At 40.1% G+C, this 24,322-nt stretch overlaps 3 protein-coding genes across 3 annotated transcripts in view; all 3 read right to left on the bottom strand.

Annotated features, from left to right (window-relative positions):
* Positions 1-20,885, bottom strand: part of LOC130692230 (apolipophorins-like) — a 64,640-nt gene extending 43,755 nt beyond the window's left edge. Inside the window, 1 exon segment of the mRNA XM_057515304.2 lies at positions 20,881-20,885. The gene's annotated coding sequence lies outside the window, so the exon portion shown is untranslated.
* On the bottom strand, positions 17,458-19,917 carry LOC130692263 (zinc-regulated GTPase metalloprotein activator 1-like). The gene is made up of 13 exons (XM_057515343.2): positions 19,637-19,917; positions 19,470-19,566; positions 19,321-19,412; positions 19,190-19,249; positions 18,859-18,896; positions 18,748-18,794; positions 18,592-18,678; positions 18,434-18,478; positions 18,318-18,374; positions 18,140-18,197; positions 17,946-18,080; positions 17,712-17,865; positions 17,458-17,609 (listed from the first exon to the last, which is right to left on the bottom strand). Exons 1-13 carry the CDS (start codon positions 19,857-19,859, stop codon positions 17,548-17,550), a joined length of 1,155 nt encoding a protein of 384 aa, XP_057371326.1. The 5' UTR covers positions 19,860-19,917; the 3' UTR covers positions 17,458-17,547.
* LOC130692267 (ankyrin repeat domain-containing protein 16-like) lies at positions 20,205-24,081 on the bottom strand. The gene is made up of 7 exons (XM_059497456.1): positions 23,975-24,081; positions 21,983-22,150; positions 21,805-21,923; positions 21,300-21,554; positions 21,024-21,235; positions 20,779-20,959; positions 20,205-20,325 (listed from the first exon to the last, which is right to left on the bottom strand). Exons 2-7 carry the CDS (start codon positions 22,147-22,149, stop codon positions 20,246-20,248), a joined length of 1,014 nt encoding a protein of 337 aa, XP_059353439.1. The 5' UTR covers position 22,150; positions 23,975-24,081; the 3' UTR covers positions 20,205-20,245.
* Positions 24,082-24,322: the final 241 nt, after the last annotated feature.

The following is a 24,322-nucleotide window of genomic DNA, read 5'->3' as shown; positions in this document are numbered from 1 at the left end:
TTTATTATAGTCACACAAAACCCTTGGCCATCTACACACGCATACCATTTCGTCGCATATTACGGTGCACTGGATGTATTAAAAGAAAAACACGATAGCATTTTGCAAAAGAGGCTTTTCATCTATAAATATAACAGACCGCAAAAGAGAAATACAAAAAAAATCAAGAACAAAAGACAGATGACGTTTGGTTGCGATCCAAACCCAAAAAAAAAAAGGCTCTTGAAAAACCAGCGGGCCTCGTCAGCATGGAGGGAAGCCATCGATAAACTGATGCTTTTTATGTGTGCCTAGGCAAAAAGCTCTGTGTGGTATGTATTCGAGGATCGAACTTGAAGAGGGGATTACGTTCTATACGATCGCACACAACAATCATCTGTTATATGCAGCAAATACAAATTTGATGATGTTGCTCTGGCCCGATGTGCTGATGATGTTATAAGGCTCAAGTCGTCATCTGGTGCGGAAAAATGTTGGGCCGCCCCGATTCGCACATAATCTAATAGGTCGTTTTGGCTCAGTCGAGCGTGTCTTATAGCCTCTCTCCCTCTCTTTTCTAGTCTATAAATAAACCGTACCTTGATGGCACACTTTTTTTTTTTTTTTTTTTTCCTATCCGTCCTCCCTTTTGATCTAGACGATGAACGATGATGGCAGCCCCCGGTCATAGATATATACCTAATAGAAACGGCGGAATTTCGTAGCTTGCAACGTCTAAAAAACTTGGGGACGAGGACACCCGAGTCGGCGGGCACACGTTCCGCTTATCTCTGCAGCAAAAGGCGAAACGAGCCAGGCAGCTGAGACTCTAATGTAATTTGATGGAATCCGATGGCCAGCAAAACAGGATGGATGACATAATAAGCGGCTAAGCAAAAAAACAAGGAAAAGTAGCTGGATCGCCTGTCAACCTGAAAAACCTATACAACAGTAACGAACATTCGATCGGCTAAAGGAGAACTATAAAATACAATTGAATCGTGAAAATTGACGACAAAAGAGAAAAACAAAAACCGCTTTGGTCTCATTCTCGCCAACATGTCAAATGTCCCGCTCCATTTTATTGGGTCTAATTTTATACGTCGTTCCAGCGAAGCGAACTATTGGCATAGCATCACAGATTGGCTTGAATTGATTGAGATCATGGCAATTTGAGTCGATCAGACGTGATGAAGTATTTCATTATTCCATAAATTTGTATCGGTAAAAGAATTGCAACACATGCATTCTTTAAAGGAAAAAACAACAATCTTCTTATTTCAATTGGAGACGTAGATCAAATCCAACTAAAGCAAACTGATGTACTTAAAAGAAAATGACAGTTAAGTCGACCATGGGTGGGAATTGTACCGAAAGAAAAACGAGTTTTCGCTTTTAAGAGGATGTCCATTTGGTGTGCAGAGGATAACAGGCCATCGGCTACGTTTTCACTGGCGACAGGCTGTCTACCAAAGTCTGGGGTGGAAAGACGAACCCCATGTAGACATAAGGCCCAGCTTCCCTCTGTGCATATCGTACGAACAAGATCTTTATAGACATTCTTTCTCTATATGGGGATTTCCACGGACCTTTAGGGGGGAAGGTTTGCTGGCCATATTTAAAGTTAGTGGTTCATCAAAAAAACAAGAAAAAAAAAAAGGAGGGAAACTCAAAACTCTCCGCCTCAAGTTTTTTTTTTTTTTTTTCATCATTTCTCACAAAAAAAAAAAAAGAGAGAACATGAGAAGATACTCTTCGGAGCTTACAAACAGTGTGTGTGTATATGTATACTCATTTAAATAGCCCAAAGAGTTTCCTTCTTGGTCTGCCATCATTTGATACTCTTCTGTTATAGCATTTTGGGAAAAGAGCTGCTGGCCATCCACATGTGCGAGCGTCAACGATATTTTTCTCGACGGCGAAAAAATTGTATTTATTTTCTATTTGAACAAGAAGAAAAGAAAAACAAATTTTTTTGCTGAAAATGTGATTTTCGTTTTTATGACAAACGATCCCCTTCTTGTTATTTATCATCTGCGTTTCTCGAACAATCAAAAGAATTGATGATTCAGAGTTTGATGACGTTGTCCTACTCACACACCAGCATTCAAACATTGGAACTCATTTTTTATATTTAGTTTTTTTTTTTTTTCTATGAGCAGAAGTGAAGGGAGGGATAGAATTTGAATTCATAAATATCGACAAGGGGGTATTTATAATAAAGCAGTTGGAAAGCTTGGGCGAAAAACTCCAATAACTGTGAGAGAACAATTGAACATGTCAAACGATCCGGGGGGGGGGGGCTTTACGTAAGAAGGGGGTGAGTGAGTTTCTCTCCACGAGAAAATAATATATCAGCACTAAGAAGGAGAAAATTGAAGTGTCGATTTGTGTCTGTATTATACATTTCGGGAACAATCCAAAACAAATCAAAAACCTCTTTGGTGATGCGCGCGAGTTATTGAAATTTTCCTCCTTAACGTTTCCAAAAAAAAAAAAAAAAAAGAAAGAGTTAAAACATTGAAATCGACAGATTTTTTTTTTTTTCAGTGGGTGTACAACGTTAATTGAAATGTCGGCTTTGGAACATCCCACAGTCAGAAAAACCGAATCCAGCTCGAGCGGAACCGAGCTCTTGAAACGGCTCAAATGAAGAAAGCCCTGCTGGCTCACCACATCTCAAAAGAAGGCGAGCACCGGAAACCTAATTAGCCACCAAGACCATATGGAAGTCATCTATATTGATGTGTAGAGGGCCCAGTGCTATATAGGTGAATGCTGGGTTTGTCTTCCATAAAAAACGTGACCTCGAACCCCGGGCAAAAGTGGCTTCTCGCTTTGGATCCAACACAAACCCGCCTGCCCCCTTGAAACATTCAAAAGAAAAGATGGGAGGCTCTTATTATGCATAACAAGAGTCCTCTTTCTTTTTCTTTCTTTTTTTTTTTCTAAAGAAGGCGGAGCTGGTCATCTCTATCCGGATGGAGGGGAACGAAAAAACAAGCAAAAGAAACATCCTCCGCTTTCTCAGTAGACTGCTTGTCGCCGCCGACGCACACCAACATTTCAAATGGCATGCAAAGCAGAATCATATAGCCCTGAAGCCATTTTGAAAAAAAAAAACAATCTGTTTTTTAAAGGGGAAAGTACTTACGCTGGACGCTATAAATATAGACATGTGCTGCAAACGATGAGAAATGGACCAGGTGAATCAACATCGTGTTTTTCCGTTATCATCCCCCCGATGAATTATTTACAATCAAAATGGATATCGGAATAAAAACTGTATTCGTAAATGGGGGTTGTTACTTATGGGTGCGGAAGCTTGAAAAACATCAACAGCAAACGGTCATCAACGATGAGGAGAGGGGATGACTGTTGATGCAGTTCCATCTCTTTTTTTTTTTTTTTTTTTTTGAGGGGGGTTTGCTTATTGACCCAAACACGGTTATACACACAAAATGGCTCAGTTGGCGGACTTAATGATGTTTTGATAAAAAAAGGCAATGGGAAAACGGATGTTTGAAAATGAATGAACGAGCGTGAAGGTGTTGGATGTGTTTTCTCAGCGTGAAAAACGTAGAGGCGAGTTTGTGCGACAATGTGCACGCAAACAAAAACAAAAAAAAAAGCTAATCGTAACTCTTTCCCAAAACAATTTCCAGTCACCAGTTCTAATTTTCCGTTGACTGAATGAACACCAACAAATGTTAACTCCGCTAAAGCTCAGATGGTCCTCTTGCCATATGTTATATTTCAAACATTTGAATTTTGATTTCCTAACACACGATGTTTATTACATATTGACTTTTCTGTGCACAACAGGAGAAATAATAATAATAAAAAAAAGGGAACCTGCTGATGCGAGCGCAGGCTCATATAGCGGGCACAGGAGGACCTATCTTCGATTGGCTTATGAAGGCGATTAAGCTTGCGAGAAGGGGGGGGGGGGCAACAATACTCTTTCATTCCGTCGATATATAAGAAACATCGTGAACGAGGGCGGACGAGATGTGAGCAAACAAGCGTCCATGCGGGCGTACACAACAATAGGAAGAAACTGAATAGAGCATCATAATAAAAGAGAGGCAGCCAAGAGACAGGAAAAGGGGCTAGTGCAAACAGAGAAAACGGAGGGGAAGATGCGTCAATACATATACAGAGTGTGTATACGTGCGTGTGTGTTCCATAGAGAAAATGTGGCATTTTCATATAAAGCTGATAACAGACGGAGTTATTGGTGAAGATTCACGGCCTGCTACTGTTATATTCACCGCACAAATTTTCGCTGTTTAGAGAGGGCACAAGAACTCCCTAAGTAGAATGCACAACAATGGGCGTGGATATGGAAAAGAAAAAAAAAAAAAAAAAAAAAGGCTGATAATAAAAGCAAGTATTGGATAGGGGTGGGGCTTTTCGGTCAACACTATATAGTGGCCTGCAGTATATATCAACAAAAGAAAATGGCAGTCCTCCCTCTTTTTTTTTTTTTTTTTCTATAGAAGAAAAAAAAAATCTATAAATAGTCCAGACAAATATGTGCGTGTATATCTATGTGGAGACAATACAAATAAGTTCACTCCGCTTGCTGTATATATGACCCTCCAGCGGACATTATAAAGGCTAAGAATTCATAATGCACGAGCCAAAAACTGCGCAGCCAGTTGGCTAAATACCCACTTGAAAAAAAAAAAAAAAAAACGGCCCACACTGGGCAAACATGTGATCGAACACTATCTATATTTGCATATAGGGAAATTATATGACACATAATGACTATAGCACACAAATGTCCCTGATCCTTTTCAAATCCTCGCTCTGCGTACACACACGCGAATAATGATTCACAATTTTTTTTTTTCGCGTGTTCTCCGTCGTAAATGGATCACGTACGCACAGCAATTTGCATACAGCTCAATATCACATTGTTCTTCACATCAGACTCTAATAACTGGCGATGTGCGCGCAAAACCGTCGAGTCAGCGGGATAATAAAAAAAAAATGGTGGGTGTGTCAAAAGCGATTGGTCCACCCGCAAATCAGTGCGTGTTCACGTCCTCTTTGTAGTGTCGCTTGTTAAACATGTTCGACACAACAAACGGTAAGAGAAATGAAAAAAAAAAAAAAGAATCATTTGTCTTTTTACTTTTGAACAAAATCGATACGTCACCATCAAAGCAAATGATGAGAATAAAAGAAGGAATGTAGACGTCGACCTACATACCCAGTTAAACTATTGGCTCACGTTGGCACATTTGGCACACGATCACGGATGATGGGGAGGGAACAATTTGAGAAAATAAAAGAATCGAAACAGGGAAAGTTGAGACGAATAACGGAAACGCAATATGTTATGCACCAGAAAATAAATAAGAGAACATGGCAATCAGCCAACATTGCAGTTCGCCGATTAATGAAACGATATCCGATCTCTATCGAAAAAACAAGACTATGACGCAATACTTAAAGCAAAAAAAAAAAAAAAATGTCTGCAGGCGATACACATGTAGTAAAAGAGACTCGGGAAAAAGAAAAAAAAAAAAATTCGATAGGAAATAGACAGAACAAAAGACATTCTTCGATCAAAGTTTATTCTTCGTCGTCTTCTTTTGTACGATTTTTATATATTGCACCAAACACGCAGCTCCGGAAGAAAGAACAGCCAGCAATAATAAATAATGCGGAGAATGCAGAAAAAAAAAAAGAAGGGAAAAACAAATTATTATTTTCTTGTGTGTGACGACCACTTGGAGCATGGTACCAACGATTTGTGATGAAAATATTTTTTTCTGAATCGATATGATCCCTGTTGTAGTAGGGAATTTTTTTCAATCAACAGCCATAGATAAAAAAAAGGGCGAGAATGGATGCGAGAGTGAAAAGATTATTTATTTTGTTGAGCAAAGAGACGACAAAGTTTTTTAGGAGAACACACATAGATACCAACCCCTTCTTTTTTACTATAGTCCGTCACACACACACACACACACACACGTGCCTCTGTCTCCTTTGAGGAACGTCAGCGAGCGAGCGGTATTCATAATTGCTGTGCATTCCAGACCGACACCCGGCGTTCGACATTCGCCACTTGGTCGACATCCAAACGCCGTCCTCCTTTTTTTTTTCTCCCTCTCTCCTTTGAAGGGCACCAAAACACTGATGATATAAGCACGCACCGTTGCTCATATATTGAATAAGCTCTTGTACTATACAACCCCCCGTGTATACAACATGGAACAGCAGCCAACAGTCTTCAAAACGTTTCGAAAATACAAAAACCTTTAGCTTTCGGGGGCTTTACGCCCACCCACGCACATTCATCAGTCAATACTTATGTCGTCAAAGATATGTGTATACACACACGCACAATACAACAGGCCTACCCTCCGCACACACGCACATCTAGCAACGTGAACAGTTATTTATAAATGATGTGTATACATATCCACATGTGTGGTAGGGTCAAAGCCTTTGCTGGTCCATTCAATTGATTATTTATGATGAGAAACTGACCGCTGGATAAAAATGATTTGTCCCACATTGCCAAAACGATTTTTCATCGAATTCCGCGCGCACGGCCAGTTGAAAATACGATCCGAGGTATTATGTGTTAAATCACAACGAACAGAGATCGTGGGTTCTTGTATTTCGCTGATGTATTCAAAAAACGCGAGCCTATTCAGTGTGTGTGTGCGTCTGCAATTGATCTACGCTTCATATCGCATTTTGCAAATAGGTTAACAGAACACGGGCATTTTAGAAGAAAACAATCGCATGGAGCAAAAAAAAAGGGGAACAAAAACAATCAAGTGCCCGAAAAAGGATGTGATGGCACAGCCGCAAAGTTCTTTTGGGGTTTTGGATGACAAGCCAAAGGGCATTATTATACGTCAATATTATAACGGGCACGCGTGATGATGGCGGCCGACAATATTGTCTTTCATTATTGCACCCAGCAAGATAGGCACGAAGCGCACGTATCACGTGCGCCTAAAAAAAAAAAAATGAGTACAAGTCCCAACTTTTGCTGGGATGTATCTCTTTTTATTTGCCCTGCCTGGAATGTTGTTTCATATGTGTGTCTGACAAAACACAAAGCGCAGCGTGTGTTACCGTCGATTTCATCGTGAACAATGGGCCGTTGCCCTGATCAAACATCGTGTGAATCCAACCGGGAGGTGGTGATGTCAATTGTATGTATACACGTAGGTCAACCGTAAGTCAATGATCGTTTTAGGTGTAAGGGGGGTAGAGATAATAGGTATTGCGTAACATACGTAGTGGTCAATGTTTGATTTTTAACTTACAATTCATCGTCGAATTTTGTGATGTCTAGTGGGACCCAACTGCCTAAAGTATAATTCTTTGAAATCGTATAATTTTATGGACAGACCTGAAGCCACACACGTGTATGTGTGTATACTTAGCAGTGGTCAAAAAGGCCATACGTGTATGATGTACATATACAAACATTGAAAAAAGAAGATTTCTAAGAACGGCCTGTTTTTAAGGGAACACGCGGCAAGTAAAAAAATAAAAAAAAAAATAATAAAACCAAACAGTCTGTGAAAATATTTACACAATCATCGGTGGGGCCGGTTGTCGACGATATATCGACTACGGAAAAAAGAGAAAGGAAACTGTATATGTAGTTGCACAGTTATACAACGTTACAACACTATACGGTTGAGGTTTTTTTTTCCCAGAGATCGTTCGACAACAGCAAGAATAACACAGAGACGGACACACGCCGAGAAAGGGAGCAAGACCACCGTGATGCAAGTCTTTTTCAAGAAAGTGTGAAGCAGCCACACCAGAAGCAAAAACGGGAAACAAAATCAGCGGGAGAATCGGAAGTTTGTTACAAAAAAAAGAAAAAAAAGAAAATTGTATTAGTCCTTTTTTTGTACAGCACGTAGTGGAAAGATGTCCAACATCATTTGAAACGGCCCTGCACACGGATGCTCGGAGAGATTAGAGGGCAGTAGCTAAACGCTGGAAAACAAGCTGTTAATGTTACTCTGGCTGTGTTTAGTAAATAGAGATTGCGTGTGGGAACGAAATAACGGGAGGGTGTATTAACTATTGCTTAAGTTGCCCTCACACGTGATGGCAACTGAGAAAGGCATTTAACATTGAATTATAGTTTCAATGAAATTATAGATGAAGAATGATAGATCATTGACTTGTATTTCTTCCATTCCTAAATGACGGTGAATGCCATGTTTTAAAGTTCAATTAACCCCCGTAAACGAACGTTTTATTCCACGAATGGAAGGGTCGAGATGTCGGCGTGTGCCTTACACAGCCAACCATGTCTATATACATCGATGGAAAGAAAGGCCTTTTGTGCTTTAAATACCGACTCAAAAAACTTTCAATCGATCACCGGAACCATACCGCTCTTTTATTCTTGTCTTCCTTTTTTTTTTATTTTAGAAATCAGGGAAGTAGCCGTCAAAGAATAGCGCGAGGACCAACACACAATAGAGCCATTCTTATTCTTTTTTTTTTTGGGGGGGGGGATTGAACTTGTTGTATTTGTATGCCGCATTTTTTTTTTTTTTTTCAATTTCTCTTTACAAAGCAGCAACCGCGTGTATAAATATTGGTCCGCGGCACCATACCCTTTAAAAAAACCAGATGAGATCGAGGACCCGCGAACGGCCATACGAATCGACTGACGGCAAGAGACAAAAGCCCTTTTTCATTTCCCTTTTCTTTTTTCAAGCATTCGCCGCGATTTTATTTGTTGTCCTGCACTACATAACTATGCAGGAATGTGTATTTATTTTTTCGTTTGCGTGCGCAAACATCAGCCGGTCAAGGGACTGCCTCTGTTTTTCAGGCGCAACAGACGCGCGGACAAACCAGGACACCCAGTCGGCATTCAAATAAACGGGAGAAACTGGGACTATTAAAGAAGAAGATAAAGACAGAGAAAGCGTGTCGGGTGCGTGTTGTTGTCTGATGATGCCAATTCCGAGAAGAATCCCCAGTTCGAAACAAGTCGGTAGCGTGCCACCTTTTGATAGAGAGGTACACAGCAAACTGTATACAATTGTGTGCAAACGTCGAAGACACAACAACAATAGGCTTCCGCATCAATGAGACTCTTTGTCGTTATCTATATGCCATCCCGCCCTATTGTTTTGGCCGCCTATTTTCGAAGCGTATAGACAACAAGATGGTGTGCGATTGTTCTCCTGAATTCAGAGTTCTCTTTCGTTTGATAGTTTCGTTGGCTTTGTGTGTTCCAGATGTGTTGACAAACTGCTCACATCCGGCTGTTTTACAGGTCTCGGTAGCAGTTCCCAGGATGGATAAGATCAGCCCCAAAAGAGATTCATCCGTTTAGAAGAGAAACACGTAATAACAACAAGAGAGTCAGTTGTACAAAAGAAATCGTTTAATGGAAACAGAGTCAGGACACGAAACAAGGCGAGGCAACGTTTAGTGGAACGATGATAACAATCTCATCAGTCGGGCGTTTCTCGAATCCAAACGTCGTAAGTAATAACGCAACACATTTACATAAATCGCTCACTCACGCATCGCACAGATACGACGATTGGGAGGGAATAATAATATGATACAATGACAATCAAACACGGCGATACGACAACAAAGCGGTATAGAGCAGCGTGAAATTTGTTTTTGAACGTGCTATTTCATTTCGAATGGAAGCAACAGCACCTGCCGTTTCGTCTATTTTTAGATCTAAATACGCCAAACAGCTTATTATTATTTTCTCAATATTGTAGAGTGTCAATTTTGTTTTCCACCCTATCAGATTGTATTGACAACGGAGGGGGGAAGTACTGGTGGCATGGCAACAAGTACACGCATGTATAGTCCTACGTAACTCCAGCAAAAGTGAGACAGGGTCTGATGGCTTGAATGAGCTTTTCAATATATCGTCACGCTTGAATGATGATTTGATCACCCAACGAATTGATATATTCGGCACCCAAGGTGTCGTATCCTTCGCCGAAATGAAACACCACTCGGTTAGCAACTCAATATCAAGTTGTTGTTTGCGAGAAAAAACAGAATTGACGTTGACTTTTGGTATAGAGCCGCGTTCGAAGTTGTGCCAAGGCAAACACATCAGCTGAAAAGCTGCAAAGTTCAGTTTGTATTACATTCGAAGTGGGTCTTTGTATGTTCGACAATATCAACGCTTCTTGTTACGGGCGGCTTGATTAAACTTGTGGTGAACTCGCTTAACAACTTCATAAAAAGCCGGAAATTGGATTGGCCACGCTGAAAATGTTATGGCTAGCACGTTAACACAGTGCGGGACAACTCTTTCACGCACCACAGCGAATGAAACGTTCGTCCGTTCATATTTCAAGACAAATTTCAAGCCGATCTCATTTTAGCTATGATGCCATTGGCATATCCATCGGCGTTGCATAACCAGCCTTCCCGAGGCACATCCACGTGAAAATACGACCGTTAAGGAAGGGATCTCTTCCTGCATCCGTGTTCCATACATGTTCCATTGAACAAATATATATTTTTTTTCCTTTTGTATCAAATAGTGGTTAAGCTCTTTGCCGTGTCAAACAAAGAAAAACGGCTGTGAAAAATGTCCTTAGGACAGTGGATCGTGGATCGAACTTCTTACGCTCGCGTTCGCCGTTCCAGCACACGTAGATCGTTGTTAACTTTATGGACAATGTTGACATTCCACTTGGCAATATGCCCAGATTTCATTGTGCATTTATAGCCTCTTTGTAAGAGCATCCTCGTACCACTATTTATGCAGATTAAATATGCTCTCCTTCTATCCGTTTTTGGCGTACATAAGTGTTGGAAAACATTCAAAACAGCGCATCAAAAATAATCCTTGCATCGTATATACGACCCGCATTCAAACTACATTCACGAGTTTTGTAGGCAGTTAACAAAATGTTAAATTGCTGGCGTACAGGCCTGAAATCAACGTCAAAGACGTTGTAAGTTGGCCAGGCTTCAGTTTCCGCCGCATAGAATGTCGGCGTGCGCACAACTCCTTTCAAAGAAAAGAACACGGCCAGGACTCGATTAACTATTTACTAAAAATAAAAAAAATAAAAAAGGAAGCGATCAGGACAACAACTGAGATGGCGAAGGAAATAATAATAAGAACAACACCAAGGCAGGTAATCGACAACGGAGGGAGTCCGACGCATCAAAGTAAAACCTTATTTTTTTGTGTGTCTGTAATTGAGCGATATGATCAAAGTTGTTTGCCAACTATCGAGTGTGGTCTTTCTGTTATTGGCCTGAATAGCGATTGATGAAAAATCTTGCAAACCGCCTCAGTGAAAAAGAAGGAGCAAAAGGGAAAGGCAATAATGCCTCAAAGTGCGTACCGCTACTGGGCTGCCGTACGAAACTACGGAGAATCAGTGAATTGAGAGGAAAGTGAAAAGAAAAGACAAAATGAGAATGCGGCCGACAGAGAGGCTAAAGATTTTCACACCTACTTAAGCAAAAAGCTTAAATTTCCAGCGTTTCTTTCTTCGAAAATGAAAATATTTCAAAGCTCTCGTCTCATGTGAACGGCTGACTGCGTTCTTGTATATACGCGTATACACACCCAAACACTTACTACCCGTCTTCCTCTATCGCCATTATAAGAATACACTCCAAACCGCCAACAATCAAAAGATACCAGAGGAGGGGGTCTTCTCTGAAGAAGAAACGCTTTATTATTATTTTTTTTTTTTTTGTCTATATCTTTTTCATTATCTGCATTTGTTTTCCATCTCAAGAGAGGCTAAATGTAATTCTGAAATGTATGATTCTCATCTGTTAGAACCGTTTACATTGCTGTTTTTCTTGTGGATCTATATCAGATTCTTAAGAGAGAGGAGAGAAATAAGGCAAAGCTTTGGTTGTTTGATTGTTTTATAGAATTTGTCAACGACAATGGGCTTTGATATTCGTCTGATTAATAGATTTTCCTGCCTGGCTAGAGAAAAGCTTCTCCGGAAGGGACTAAAAACAAAAAAAAACAAAAGAAAAAACTAAACAAACAAAAATGATTCGGTGATTTGTTTAGACATCCTTTTTTTTTCCGAACCGAAATTTCTCATTTTTTGTTTGTCGGTTTTGAATAAAGGAGGATAAAATCTGTCAATCTTTTAGGAAAAGGTTAGTGGAAGGCTCTGTGTACACAGGCCGCATTAAATGCTCGATATTTAGTTAACCGATTATAAGGTCTTGATTGTGTGGTGAACATACACAATCGACACCAAATAATTCGTAATAATAGAGCACCCAAAATTTAGCTTTCTTTTTTTTTTTTCATTGAAATTGCATCAGTGGGTTGAATACACACATCAAGTGATAAAGAATAGATCCCCCATTTCGAAAAAGAAAAAAGAAACTAAATGTTGCGATAAAAAAAAAATTAATAGTATAAATAAACTGATGTTGAAGGTTGAAACGATCAAGACAGCTGACAGATGCTGAGGTATTATCGATGGATTTCATGGCTGTGGGGAGGTGTGACGCTATAGGGGGAACAGCATCATCATGATGGAACACACCGAAAAAAGACGGTAGATGTATGTGTGTGTGTGTATATAATCTGGGACGATTAAGTCTGTGTGCACACACAACTATAATCGTGTGTTTGTTTGTCATCATCGGTTGAAGAAACCTGAATGAAAAAAAATAGAAGATGATGTACACCATTCGCTGGAACGGCATAGTAAAAAAATAAATTTAAAAAAATCCGATGCGAATACACAACATACAATAGATGATGGGGCTGTTTTGTTCGTTTATACAGTCATTGAACGCGTGGGCAAATATGTGTGCAAGCCTAGCAGTGCTTGGAGAAGGGCGGATTAGCGCAAGTGGGGAAGGGGGGATTATGCAATCTTGTGACCGTGATGGACGGGATCACGATTTGAATGAAGTGCTTTATATAACACACATGCATACAAACATACAGAGAGTTGAAGCCTGTCTCTTATGTGCTAAAGATGAGTATTAAAGCCTCACTATCGAGGGCTTCTTAGTCCCTGACGAGTATTTGATTAAACAGTTTGTGATGCTGTACTTTATAGGGCCCGTATAGAAAAAATGTAGACCTAACCTTTGTTACGAGATTTACATGTCTTTCGGAATTGATTGATTTCACCCCGAAATCGGATTTCTTATTTTTCACGGTGATAACAATTGAACGAATGTAATTATTGATTCAAACAAAATGAGAATCTTGATCGGGCATTCTATTTTTTTGTGGGGCAAAGCGAATGTATATGAACGACATTGGCACAATTGACAGCTAAAGGTTAGACATAGAGGCGAGAGGCTCAGCAAACGTCCTTTTGTTCGGCAAGGAAAGCAGTCGCTTTTCTCTTCGTGTACAAATTGAACAAAAGAGATGACAAAAAATCCGTTCGGGATTTTTCTTTTTTTTTTTTTTATTCTTCATCTCCTGTGATTCGATTGGCGACCACAACCCAAATCTCTTACGCCACCCACTCAGCGATTGTCACACAAAAGACAAGTGACGTTCTAAAAAAAAAAAGGAAGAAAGGGCAAAAACCGAGAGAAAATGGCTGTCTTCAGTCGAATGTAGATTCTCATCGTCAATCTTCCGATTGGGACGGAGGCAATGGCCGTCACTGCAAGCTAATGATCCTATACGGACGGTGCAAATTAAACGGATCAATTAAGAAAGAGCCTTCGTTCCTTTCCTACTGATACACACTGCCACACGCACATCAGGCGAGAATAGAAAAGAACTCGCCCACCCAATTACGTTTGCTAGTCACCTTATGACCTTCTGTCTGTGAGAAAGTGGAGAGACACTATCGAAGAGGGGGGGGGGGGGGGGGATAAGGTAGTCTATATGGCCAATGAATTCTATTACATGGCGACCCATATCAATGTAAATGTTATAACCCGAAACATCCCCTCCCCTGTTTAGTCGAATGCGGCCGTCATGAATACACGCCTTCTATCCTCCTCCTGACATCCTGTTATACAATGAAGGGCGTGAGGAGGCGGAGAGGGGAAACAATCCCGTCTTCAATAGCCATATATTCACTGAAACCAACATCGAATAGAGACAGAATGAATTCAAAGTTTCTATTCTTCTGATATCAGTACACCTATATGTCAATTCCTAATGGCCTCTTTACCAATCAGTTCAGTTGATCAGGCGCAGCAGTTAATTGTAACCATTGCTTTTTGTATTTAAATAAAAGCTGGTTTTTTTTAATGTGAATGGAATTTCAGTGGAAATCAAATTGTATTAAGAAATAGTGAAATGATCTTCTGTCGTAACTCGAACTGGGTGAATTGTTTGCTTGACTCTTCTGCAGTTCGTCAACAGATTGGTTTTGCGTCGTCTCATTTGAATGACAATCACAGATACAGAGGAGCCCCAAAAAAGAACAAGTTTACTGCCATCCGCGCATATTGCCTTTTTCCCGTTTTTCAATACATATATGAATATCATTGTCAGCACCTTCGAGACCAATGAAAAGGGTAAATATACACTAGGCCTATATACTGGGAATTGTGTGTGCATACAACAAGGGGAGGCAGAGGTGTTTATAGACGACATTTAATCAAGACTCGATGTACAGCAGCTTTACGGCCTCTATCACCCGCCCCCACAATCACTGAAAAAGAAGAGTCTATTAATCACTATTAATGAATTATAATAATGGCCATTTTTTGGGGGGGAAGAATGAGGGGAGGATGCGGTTTGATGTGTCAGACCATCTGGTGTGGTCGCGTAGATTGACCTCCCCCGCAATCGACGTCAACACGCCAGACGGTAATGTTTGTCACCAGCTTGCCAATGCTTTGACTTTTGGTTTTTTTTTGTGTGTCACATATATTTTTTTTTACATTCCCTCTGTTTTTATGGTTATTTCACGCGCCCCCCCGTCATCGTGTTTTTTACGAGCTGCAGGTCTGCGCACGGGCAATCGCCATTTTAGTCTGTAGCGCCGGTTGCTTTATTCTTCTATAGCCGCGTATTGAGAGCCCTCGCCCATAAACTTGCTCTTCCACTTTTAGCTTCTTTTTTTTTTCCGTAGTCACTTACATAGCTATATATTTTTTTCGCCTGAAAGGTTTGAAGTGATCAAAAGAGTCCCCACTATCATCCAACTTAAAGCCACTTCACATGTGTTGGCCGTGGCTTTTCATGCGTTTTTTTTTTCTAATGACAGCCGGTATGTCGGATAACTCACACGCAAGTCTAAATGATTTCGTTTTCAGTTGATATACTTTAGTACATAAGAAAGGCAACTAGCGTCATTGATAAGATCGTTGACTCCAACTGGTTCAGTTTTCAAAATTGCAATCAGCGGATGCACGTTTTGCAACGCGATCCAGCCGTCGAGGAGCCAATCAACGTCACTCATTAAATAGTGGCCAGTTTTGAATATGCGGGCGGATAATGTGATGCGCAGTTCATGACTATGCAAATTCATCAATCTGATTATCAAACGACTTGAAGGGGCCTATCTGCCGTACATCATTAAACATGATTTTTGATCCTTTTATAGACTCCTTCGTTAGATATTGTTGTCTAGCCAAAGACGGGTGCAGAAGAAAACTCGCCCACCAATTTTGAAAATTTGAAAGACAGAAGGCCGGATAGCGCCTTAATCCAATCATTGTGCCTCTTGTGCCGTTTTGACGTGTATCACAGCGAGGCAAGAAGCGGCGAAACCTCTTGTGACAATCATCCAAAACGCCAAATGTCATTACAATAGCGCTGAGTATATATGCTTTCTATGTACTCCCAGGCAGTGTGTATTTGAAGAGGAGCAATGGCGCTAACAGAGAGACGATAAGAAGAAAAAAGTTGGGTATGAGCAAAAGGAGGTCCTTTTGCTTCAAGTGCTGGTTTTTTTTCCATTGAATTATAAGCATAGCGCAAGGGAGGAAAGAAAAGAATAGCGCTGCTAAGGGATAAGAAACGGATCCGAATCGAATTTGTGCAGCATTGCTGACCGAGAGACACTTGAGTGACGCTGCTGTCGGGTGATCCCCCTCTTCGGTCCGGGGGTGTATGGCGTTTAGTAGCATCACTTTCCCGTTTAGTACATCCCCTCTCCCTTTAAAAAAAAAAAAAAAAAAAAAAAAATATCCCTCTAGCTGCCGTGTACCGTATTCTAGTGCTTTTTGGCTTTTTTCGTCGTTCGAAGTTATAGTTAGCTAGCTGGATCGCTTTCCAGCCGAACGAGCAGACAAGTTGATTATTCAGGCGGCGCATGCGAATATAACGGTTGCGCAGAGCAAAAATCACTTATCTTAGACATCGTCGAGGCCTCCTGCGGAATGATTCAATTTGGTCCCCACCACCCAACAGACAAAAAAATATACTCGTCGGATCTCGCAAACGTTGTATGCGGGCACAATCGACGCTCGTTACACCCCTCCGGTTTTTCTTGGTGGCTTTCTCGCTTATAGTCTTTTCTTCCTTTGGTCTAGAGACTTTTGATGGACAAAGAACGCCCTAATACAATCCCGTCCGCTGATCCCAGCACCCGTCCCGCCACATCAAAGCAAATGAGACGCATTATTCACCAAGAAACTAACCGACCAACAAACAAGAGACTTATTCATCGTCGAAAAAACGTTGGTGACGAAACGTCGTTTTGCATTCATCTTCTTTTCCTCTTCCTGGCATCAAACGATTGGCAAAACCCGTTCGATTTTTGATTGTCGTCTTGTGATTTTCGATCCGCGACTAGCCAAACGATTTGCTAGCGCTGATGCGGATTAAAGCGACATAATGGCGAATGTTTCTTTTTTGCTTCTTTTCTTCCTCGCTGCTTTTGCTCTTGAAAATACCACGATATTCATGAAGCTATTTTCGCCCTTAATGGCTTCATTCTTACATCATGGCCAATGCGCTTCGCTGACCGCCAGTCCCTTGATATTTATACCCGACAATGAATTATCGCCAATCTAACGTGTCATATCTTTGGTTTGTCAAAGATGTGATTGAAAATGCCTTGTGATAGCGAAAATACAACAAGAACATTAGCGCAGATAAACGTACCTTTAATCACGAGCAATTTGAGTTGGCGGACCGCGCGTTTCCGTTACCACAATTTCCTTAACAAGTAGCGAATGTCCGTCGTGTTTCGTCCAAAACTTGGTAATTTAACGATTTCGCCAAGGCCATCCTGGCTCATGTTGGATTCGGATCCCACTTAAAGGCAATGATGTTATCCCCGGTAATACAGACAAAATTCGCGACACCTAATACTGCAAGGGCAACAAAATAATTCTTGGAAGGGATGTAGATATCTCAGATGAATTCTCAACTCGATGCGAGAAAAAGACGCAGTCTGGTTTGGGAAAGCTGATCCCGACCATTGAATTCTGCGAAATTGTTTCGAAAAGAAAATGATGTTTGAATAGTTGTGACTGATCTACAGCCGACACCACGTTTGATCTAACCCAACACGGGAAGTGAACGAGACACATGAAGAATAAGCTAAACGTTTCATTCTTGGAATTCAAACTTTCGGTTTTTATTGAAAGTGCGTGGGGAAAGTCTGACTGATACCATTAGCCATGCTGTTAATCAGGATGAAGGAGCTGCAACAAGACGTTTCTCAGGGTAAGCAGTTCTAAATTGCGACCTGCAAGATGCCGAATGAGAAAGAATGATGAACAACAACCTATTTTGATAGATGTTACGGAACATTGATTTGATAGCTAGTTAGGGTTACGTACTCACTCACCGATAAAAACAAAGCGGGCATCGGGTTCTAAGCTCAGATTTCCTGCTTCGGACGCTTCTGGTTTGATTGGCATTACGTCGTATGTGTCGTAAACGGCTTGAATGATGACAACGGATGAGGATTCTGATTCCGGCTGTGAATACCGTACGATACCCTGCATTTTTACCACGTAACGTAAGATAATAAGGTTGGCATAAGAACCCGATTAGATTCAGAAACGGCCTAGAAGCATACCTTTAAACGGAATATTTCAAGCGTCAATCCTTCCGAATTAACTACATCTTTTTCCCACAAAAGACGTTGTAAGTAGGCGTCTACAATCTCTGGGGTGAGCCGTTCATTCAATTCGAGCGTCACGCTACGTACAGACTTGTAAAGCCGTCATAAATATTGGATTCATTTACATGTATTGCAATGTCGTTACTTACCAAATCCAGATGACTGTTTGACGGACTAGAAAATTTTGCCGGGGTATTTTCAAAAGGCCTAAATATAGAAGGAAAAATACAGATTTTCTAAAAATTTCCTATGCAGAAATGTCAAACTGAAATGGTAATTTCAGTGGAAGTCATTACTGAACCTCGATAGTTAAAACTTTGAATTCACCTGCGGTTGGTCGTTTGGTAATAGAGCCCTAGATCCAGTACAGCTTCCAGATTGACCCTAGAATATTAGGATTTTTATCACACTGACGTGGAAAGTTAAATTCTAGTTCCCTATACCTGCCGTGTTGAGTGGTAACGAAAGTTGCTTCGCTATTAATAGCCCTGTAAAAGATCAATTGGCTTTAACGTTGAAAGAATGCATTTTGCGCCGTTGATATGAAATTACCGAATAAAGTATGAAAAGAAATGGAAATGAAATAAACAAAACAACATACTGAACGTGATTTTTCAATTCTAAAAGGTCCTCTTTTGTGACGAGGTCTTCTTTATTTATCACAATAACGTCGGCCAGCGCGATTTGTCTGGAACGGAAAGAGAGAATTTTACTTCTTAGTTGCAATTTAAAGAATAAACGCAAAATATTGCTTTACCTTATGGCTTCGTTGACTGAACCATCTGGTTTCTTCTCATTAATTTGCTTAATTGAGAAAGAGTTTACATTAGTCTGTGTTTTAAAAAAGGATTTTGTTTTTGCTTCCCACCCTTAATCCGTGTTTGGCGTCGACCAACGTTATTATGCCTGGAAATTTAAACAGGCGTACAATTAAAGCTCGTTAACGAAATTCGAATAGATGCAACGATTAAAATGAAAAAGAATATTTGATTCCCTGTTCTATTTTATGCTATGTCGTTAAACGTTTGAATTCTACAGCGCACGTAACAGTCTGATATTGCCGTCACAAACCTGAATTCAGGCAAGCGACCCCGCTAAACAATACCACTAACCAAACTTGAAGGTTGTTGAGAGGAGCACATGACACTATGGAATGTGTAAAGAATTCTGTTCTATAAATCTGAATTCTATTGTCTTACCGTCTAGATGAATATCACTGCAGAGCTCACTGTCCAGCCAAAAAAGTGAAGCAATTGGTCCTGTTGGGAAAAAAAACTAAAAGTTGCAGTGAATGGTGATCAGAGAAGCAGCCATACCAGAATGTATTTACCAGGATCAGCCAAGCCAGTAGTCTCCAAAAGAATGTAGTCAAACCTACCCTTTTTCTTCATCAGGTTTTCTATTGCTTTCACTCCATTATCTCTGAAAATAATATGCATTAAAAAAACCTGTTAAACTATTATATCTTAGAGTACACACTTAACTGAGCAGCAAAGACAACCATTACGTAGTTCTAGCCATTCTTCATATAAATCTCCTTGCGTCCCTACTGCCAGGCTTTTTTCTAGGACACTGCCTGAATTTTTAAAAGGAAATTTTGGCAAACATTGTCGCTATTAAGATTTTCACATTAGAAATTTTCTAACCTTCACCAAACTCATTCAGAATAACAGCAATTCTTTTTTCATGCTGTTCAGTCAACACAAAATTGAGAAAGGTGGTTTTGCCGGCTCCCAAAAAACCAGTAACGATAGTTACAGGCACGGTTTGGACATTAGCACTATCAGAAATAGATGAATCTATCAACTGCGCATCGTCCACAATAACAACAAGGTCGGGGATAGTGTCAGAATCATCAAAATTTTCCATGATTCATAATTTTGATTGGTGGCTAAATTCTTATTTTTTTAGATTAACTTTCCAAAACAAAATTGCAGACGACGCATTCAGACGACAAACAAGATAGATGTCAACTTTCAGACATTTGTAAACAAAGGCGGCAACCAAGAACCATCTAGCGGCCTAAAAGGTAAGAATAATTCGTTTTCCATTAACCTTAGGGAAAACGCAGCCGTTGTTTAACTGGTTTATTGTAAAACTAATCCTACCAGAAATTCGTAAAAAAAAAAATTGGTAAAAAAGAAAAAAAAAACGGTCCAATTAACCTTGAGTTACTACACGTTTATTGACAAGGACGCAAAACGTACAAATACAGCCTTTTATCGCACACAAATTGCATTAGGAAGTGAATAGATCTACATACTGTCGTTTGGTCCGGTCTTTTCAAGGAGTTGCACACAGCCGAGCTGGTTATAATCCTTTGCCACCTTCAAGGCTTTAAAACACGAACAGCACATAAAACATTTATTCAAAAAAAAGGAGAAAAAAAAGAGAAATTGGTAACCAGATATCAAAACTAAACAACAATTTAAGTTAACGAAGGACATTTGAAAGTGCAAGGATTTTTTAAAGACAAGAGTTAGTAGCACACGAATGCCTTAAGGTTGCGGAGAGAAAACTTCCGAGGACGGATGCGATAAAACGTAAACTACAGGGTCTCTCCAAACTTGTTTCTAGATTCCAGCAAAGCTATGAAGCAGGCTTTGATTATGTTTGATTTTGAGTACTGGTCTCGGCTTAAGCTTGTCCCTCATCCATTTCTACAACTAAGTTGATCAGGCGATTGGATTACATGGAACAGCAACCCGGCTCGTGGTGATTATTAAAGCAACATTTTCAAGCCTTAGGAAGCCAAGCAACGTATAGCTAAAGATACTAAAAGACATACCTGTTCTGCCATGTGAATCTTTCAGGCAGTCATCTGCTTCTCGTTCTAATAAATGTTGAACAGCTATGGCGTGGCCTTCCCTAGCGGCCAAATGTAATGGTCGAGACAGATCGCTAGCGGGAGAATTGATATCGGTGTGACATTCGTCAAGTAGAAAATCTATAGATGGAATGCAGCCAGCCTCCATTTGTTAAAAAGCAAACGTAAACATGGGAGAAAACCATTAAGTAATAAATTTCACGCACCTGAGCTGCCAAATGGATAGGTGTTCTTCCTAAACCGTCCCAGCATTCGGAACTAGCGACTTTGGCATCAACCAAATACCGAGCGATCGATACATGCCCAGCACGAATGGCATCCATTAATGCAGTTGTTCCACAAGTATCTTTCATATCCTGCGTATCCTTTTGAGATCTTTCAGTCAGTAATTTTACAATTTCAAGGTGTCCGTGCAGTGCTAGTGAATTGAAAGAAAGCATGATTCACGAATAGAGGTGGTTGGTGTTCGTACGCATTAATACCCGCTGTGTGTAACGGCGTTCGTCCATTTTTGCTCCGACTCTCCAGTAAAGTAGGGTCTTGATTGAGTAGATAACTGACAATAGATATGTTGCCTTCTCGACAAGCCAAATGAAAACTATTCCACCCATCTTTATTGCGCAATCTTGGCGATGCCCCGTTCTCTGCCAGGAATTTTACGATGGCGTCATTTTGCTTGGTGCACGCCAACATCAAGGGACTCCAATCCGCTCGTTTCATAGGGTCGATTTCGACACCTTGAAATGCGATAGGAAAAATACACATTCATATGTAAAACATATCAGTGTCTATGACAATCACAAGGCTTTACACAACTGCAGCGCAATGCATTCCATTTGATAACCGCAAGTAAAGCCCAGAAGAAAAATGCCTTTCTTGATTCTTTTCTCTATCATATTTTTGTTTAAAATAAGAAATGGTGATTCGCTTTACATGGGGTGGTCATCACAAGGTAATTCTTAAGGGAAGTGACAGGAGCGTGCTTACCTTGGCTGATTAAATATTTCACGCACTGAAACTGTGAAAACTGTGCAGCGTCATGTAAAGGTCGCTTTCCATCAAAGTTTGCTTGTTCCAGATTCATTCCTCCTTCTTCATGCAGATACCTAATATCACAAGACTTTAATATTTTTAGCATGGATAAATGCTATTAAAGGAAATTAACTTGAGAACAAGATGATGACCGGCTCTGGACGCGACATGTAATGCTGAATCTCCAGTTTTGTCGTAGATACATTGATTCCAGTCCAGCCGACAGCGGCGATGCATTTCCCGCAAAACTTCGACTTCTCCGTGGCTAACTGCACGCAGAATTTTTTGCCTTTCGTCCATCCTAAAAATGCGTGTATCAAGTATGTAAATCCTAGACAACGATAAACAAGAGGTAATGTGCTGGCACAGGAAAAATGTAAAGTGGTTCAAGCCTCTTTTTGATTTTATACGTGATCACATTGCAAACAATTTTCTAAATAAGAAAAATCAACAAGTAAACAAAACGGTGTCATTTTTGAAACATTATTTTCTTCTTGATTTTTACTTGGAAGGCAAGAAAGGATGGCGTCGAGATTCGTTTTGCCCAGTATAGTGGTCTGGTTTCAATGACGCCGGAAATACGATACACTAGTTTGAGTTCATAGGACGACCATAGACTTGGGTGGGTGCTGAACGTGCAAGATGCCTCTCTCAAACGCCAGCTACTACTTCATAAAGCTTCTACCATATTCCTGAGGTTCTTCGTCTAACTCGATGCTCAAAGGCAAAGTGCTTCAGGGGAAACAAAAAATGCTTCGTCCAGTTACACTGCGTGCCCTGAGCAAACTAATGATTTTTTTTTTGCATAGTTTGTCAAGCAATAAAACTGTGCGACGATCAAGCTATCAACAGGCTTTCTAACACTTTAACAGACCAACTTATTTTTACAAAGAGGCTGCACGGCAGAACCTAATTCAAACCCTAAGATGGGAGCACGGCATTGTGAGTGACTCCAATGATTTGACTTTCTGTAAATTGCAGAGCGCATCGTAAACTATGTTTCGAAATCATAACTTGAGATCGGGGTGTGTAAAACTCTTTGGGGATGTGTACCAGACTCTAGAATCATGACTGGTTTTCGAATCAAAACGTGGTTTTTAGACTAAAGTATCGTGATTTTCTTGCCAAAACCATGAAGTTCTTAAAGCAAACCACGATTGTGTGATTCTTTCTGAAAAGAAAACGTAATTCTTTAGCAAGTGTCGGAGGTTCTTTCGAGTTTTACAACCCCCGCTGAGCTTACAAATTTTTTAATCTATTAGATAAAATTTTATTAATCTAATTCGACAGGGCATTGCAGCAAACTTGAGTACATTAGCAATATGTAAAAGTATTGTTTTTTGTTTCTAATTTTTTCACATAAGCCTAAAGTAACCAACCTGATTCAACCAGGATGCATCCTCTACACATAACTTGTCAATTCTTCGTGAACAATACGTTAAACAGCGATGAAGGACAGAAAATTTTTCAGGTTGTCTACAGATTAATATGAAATTACCATAGATCAAGGTATACAGAAGGCCACGTTCAAGGTTTGGGAGAATCGTCAGTCCTTGAGAACTGAAAACTGTTACGTCGATTAGTAGTACGTGCTACGGTCGCGCTAACTTTAAATGATCTAGCAGACGAGTTGCAAAAACGAAACAAGATGGCCTCAAGATAATTGGATCTAAAAATTTTTAGAAGAAGAAACAAGGTTCTGTCTAAGTAGACTTTCTATTGCTTTTCACGTTTTCGTAGAACTTGATTTTTCCGATTACAAGCCGTAGGTAAATTTTTTTTATTGGCCCGAAGTATAATTTTTTAGCTGTGGATGTGTTTTCATGAACTTCTGAACAAAAAGCCAATATAAGCTGAACAATACCAAAGTAAAAATTCTTAGGATATATACAAGGCAACCTGTTGAGCATAAGCCGTAATTTTATTGCTTACCCATTTTATCTCGCTTCTTGTAAAATCAATTTACTTCATCTGTTATTTCCATTACGTTTCATCGGGAACCAAAACGATTAAGTTATACTGCAACATCAATGGGTAATGGCCGAAATAAAACAAATTACTAATCCCCATCATAATCTAAAGTTTTTTTTTCTTTATAGCGTTTCGCAGTTCTACATAGTTTTACCCAAATTCCTTGTTCCCTATTCGGCGATGCTCGATTGTTTTCCCTGAATTTTGACCACCAGGTGGCAGTAATAGCAATTTTTCCGGTCGTCAGCGCATGACGATCTTATTTGTGTCCTTGAAAACTGCTAGGAAGGCCCGTCTCTTTAGTACGTAAAGGCAGGAGAGGTTCTGTGTTGACTGGAGCCAAAAAATAACAAGCTTTTTACAAGAACATTCGGTTTACTATCGCAATTCTTCTTAGCAGGAATTCTTAGTGAAATAGGAAAAATCGTATCTCGTTACAAAGATACGCGGGAAAAAGTGAGTTACCGAATTGATGGCGTCGTTGGTGAGTTGCCCAGCTTTC

This window comes from Daphnia carinata, chromosome 1, assembly GCF_022539665.2.
Source record: "Daphnia carinata strain CSIRO-1 chromosome 1, CSIRO_AGI_Dcar_HiC_V3, whole genome shotgun sequence".
NCBI lineage: Eukaryota > Metazoa > Arthropoda > Branchiopoda > Diplostraca > Daphniidae > Daphnia > Daphnia carinata.
The sequence above is the reverse complement of the archived record's forward strand: the minus strand, read 5'-3'. Positions and strand labels throughout refer to the sequence as shown.